At 40.1% G+C, this 2,498-nt stretch overlaps 1 protein-coding gene across 1 annotated transcript; it reads left to right on the forward strand.

Moving 5' to 3' along the window:
- The first annotated feature begins 334 nt into the window (after positions 1-334).
- LOC111328146 (neuropeptide receptor 22) lies at positions 335-2,261 on the forward strand. Its single transcript, XM_088734226.1, has one exon. The coding sequence runs from the start codon at positions 734-736 to the stop codon at positions 1,826-1,828; it is 1,095 nt and encodes a 364-aa protein (XP_088590352.1). The 5' UTR covers positions 335-733; the 3' UTR covers positions 1,829-2,261.
- Positions 2,262-2,498: the final 237 nt, after the last annotated feature.

Consider the following 2,498-nt stretch of genomic DNA (forward strand, 5'->3'; position numbering starts at 1 on the left):
GGAATATCTGGAAGGAATTTATTTAAGTTGACAGGAACGATTCTTTGTGGCAGTAAACATATTTAAAGTATTTACGCTAATGACACACATTCACCAGTAATTTCAAACTACTAGGTGAGAGTGTCAACAAAATCGACCTGCCTTTCTTGAATTTACGTAAATCGTCATTGTATGCAGTTGCTTTATTTTAATTTAACGCAAGCAATAGCTTATCCATATCTTTTTTGTAAACTTTAGGAACAAAAGGCCCCTACCTCCTTGTCAAACCAATTAAAGAGAAGCGACCTTATGCAAACATAGTTTAAAATGTACCTGTGGTTACGCACCTCTCGGAGAGAAAACAAGAGTACTGTATGCAAATTCTCCAAAATGCTTCTTGAAAATTTCATGGGGAAAGAAACAATGCGTGGGAGAACAGTAGAAACTAGGGCTTAGAGATTTTGAACAGTATTCTCGGCTCTTTTTGCTGCTTATCGTTTTTGATCGTTAATGTCTTACTAGAATGTAATCTCCCATCACATACAAGTTTAAACAAGATCTCATTTTCATCTGAAATTTTTCGACATGAGCGGACAAAAATATTGACTTTGGTTGGTAAACATTTAGAAACCAAACAGAACGTTTCTTTTTGGTTGCTCGCGTGCCACATGTCTTTCAACCTTTACGGGAGCAGTCGGTCGGCGTTCTTGAACTTGAATACCGAATCGTAATTTAAAGCAAGTGGCCAGTCAAGATGAGCAATAACGCTACAGCGAACGGTACCGCGTCAGCCATCAATTGCTCACACTATCCCACAGCAGAAAGAGTGGCTAAAACCTTAGCGTACTGTGTGATTATCGTTGCATCTCTCACTGGAAATATTCTTATTGGATCAATCGTGTTCAAAATAAAATCCATGAGGAGAACCATCAACTACCTCATCGTCAACATGGCAATGTCCGACCTTATTCTTCCAATATTTGCTGTCCCGCGGATTCTCACACAATTGTACCTCGGCTACTGGTTCATAGATGGGCCTTTTGGTTCGGCGCTTTGTAAACTGGCGTACTTCTTGCAAGACGTCTCCAACGCTGTATCTATACAATCATTGGTCTTAATAGCAGTTGATCGATTTGGAGCGGTAGTATTTCCTCTCCGTCCCCCAATTGTCAGAGCCAAGCTTTGCCCGTATTTTATAATGTCGACGTGGATTGTTGCCATGGCTCTCCATTCCCCATATTTCTTTGTCCGCAAACTTAGCAACAACTCGAAAGGACAACTTCAATGTGCTCTGAAGTGGAAGGAAGCCTTCGGAGAATCATCTTCTAAAGCGAGTTACTACGTAGCAATGTTTCTAATATTGGCGGTGATTCCTTTTGCGTTGATGTCAATACTTTATTCCATCATCATCCTAAAGCTCAGAGCTCAAAAAATACCAGGAGGGGAATCAGTGAGCGCAAAAGAACTTGAAAAACGATTGAAGAGAGACCGAAGCGTGCTTCAAATGGTCCTGGCCATCGTTATGGGATTTGCATTGTGTTGGGCTCCGTTCAACATTTTTGCGTTTTTGAACTTTTTTGTATGGCGCCAACCACCTCAGCCAAGCTGCGGCATACAACATTTTGCTTTCTTTGCCACATTCATGGCTTACGCGAATTGTGCCATCAACCCATGTATCTGTTTTATTTTCAGTGGTAATTACCGGGAAGGCCTAAATAGTTTATTTGGTTGTTCCCCTTCCAAGTGCTGCGTTAATTCCTGTCTCTGTCCATTGCGTGGGCAATCGTGGAACGTTCAAAGTATGTCGTCAGATGAACTAAGAGAAGTCACACTAGCTACTCTCGCATAGAACATTGAACGAAATCTGAAAGTTTAAATTTGATTGCTCCATTGAAAGCTAAAGAACTTTTTTTTTTCAATCATATAGTTGTCTCTTTGTCCATGATCTATGTAAATATTTCTGAAGAGATTCATTTGATCTGACAGCGGCATTGCCAAACGATTCCGTAATGCTCGCATACTTCCTATCCTGCTGACGTTTATTGTTCAGATGTTTCCTTGGAATTGGCAGCTGTCATTTGTCATTCAAACTTCGAAAAGTAATGTAAAAATGTTTGTCGTCTGCTATTTACTTTGCAAACCATTTATGTGCAAAAACTATATCATTAATGTGATTCACCGCAGGCTTTGTACAAAATACCCGATAGTCTAAAGCTTTGCTAAATGGTACATGTTGTATAAAGCTGATACGCAAAAATAAAATTGAATAGTGCAATAATAAATGATAGCAGCTCTGGTAGCCTCTGAGATCTGCTCGACTAGGCTCAAATCGCTTTCACCCGAATCTGAAAGTGTGACTTTCCTATCCCGGCTCAAGGCACTAATAGTCCGTAAGTGGTTAAACTGTTCTGGGATTTCCAAAAACTTCCTGCACATAATAGCTTAGAGCCGAATAAACTACGATCCCGTGCCTTTGCAAGCAAAGCAAAATCATGATAAAAGAAATAGTTCGGAAAACA

Source organism: Stylophora pistillata, chromosome 9 (genome assembly GCF_964205215.1).
Source record: "Stylophora pistillata chromosome 9, jaStyPist1.2, whole genome shotgun sequence".
Classification (NCBI taxonomy): domain Eukaryota; kingdom Metazoa; phylum Cnidaria; class Anthozoa; order Scleractinia; family Pocilloporidae; genus Stylophora; species Stylophora pistillata.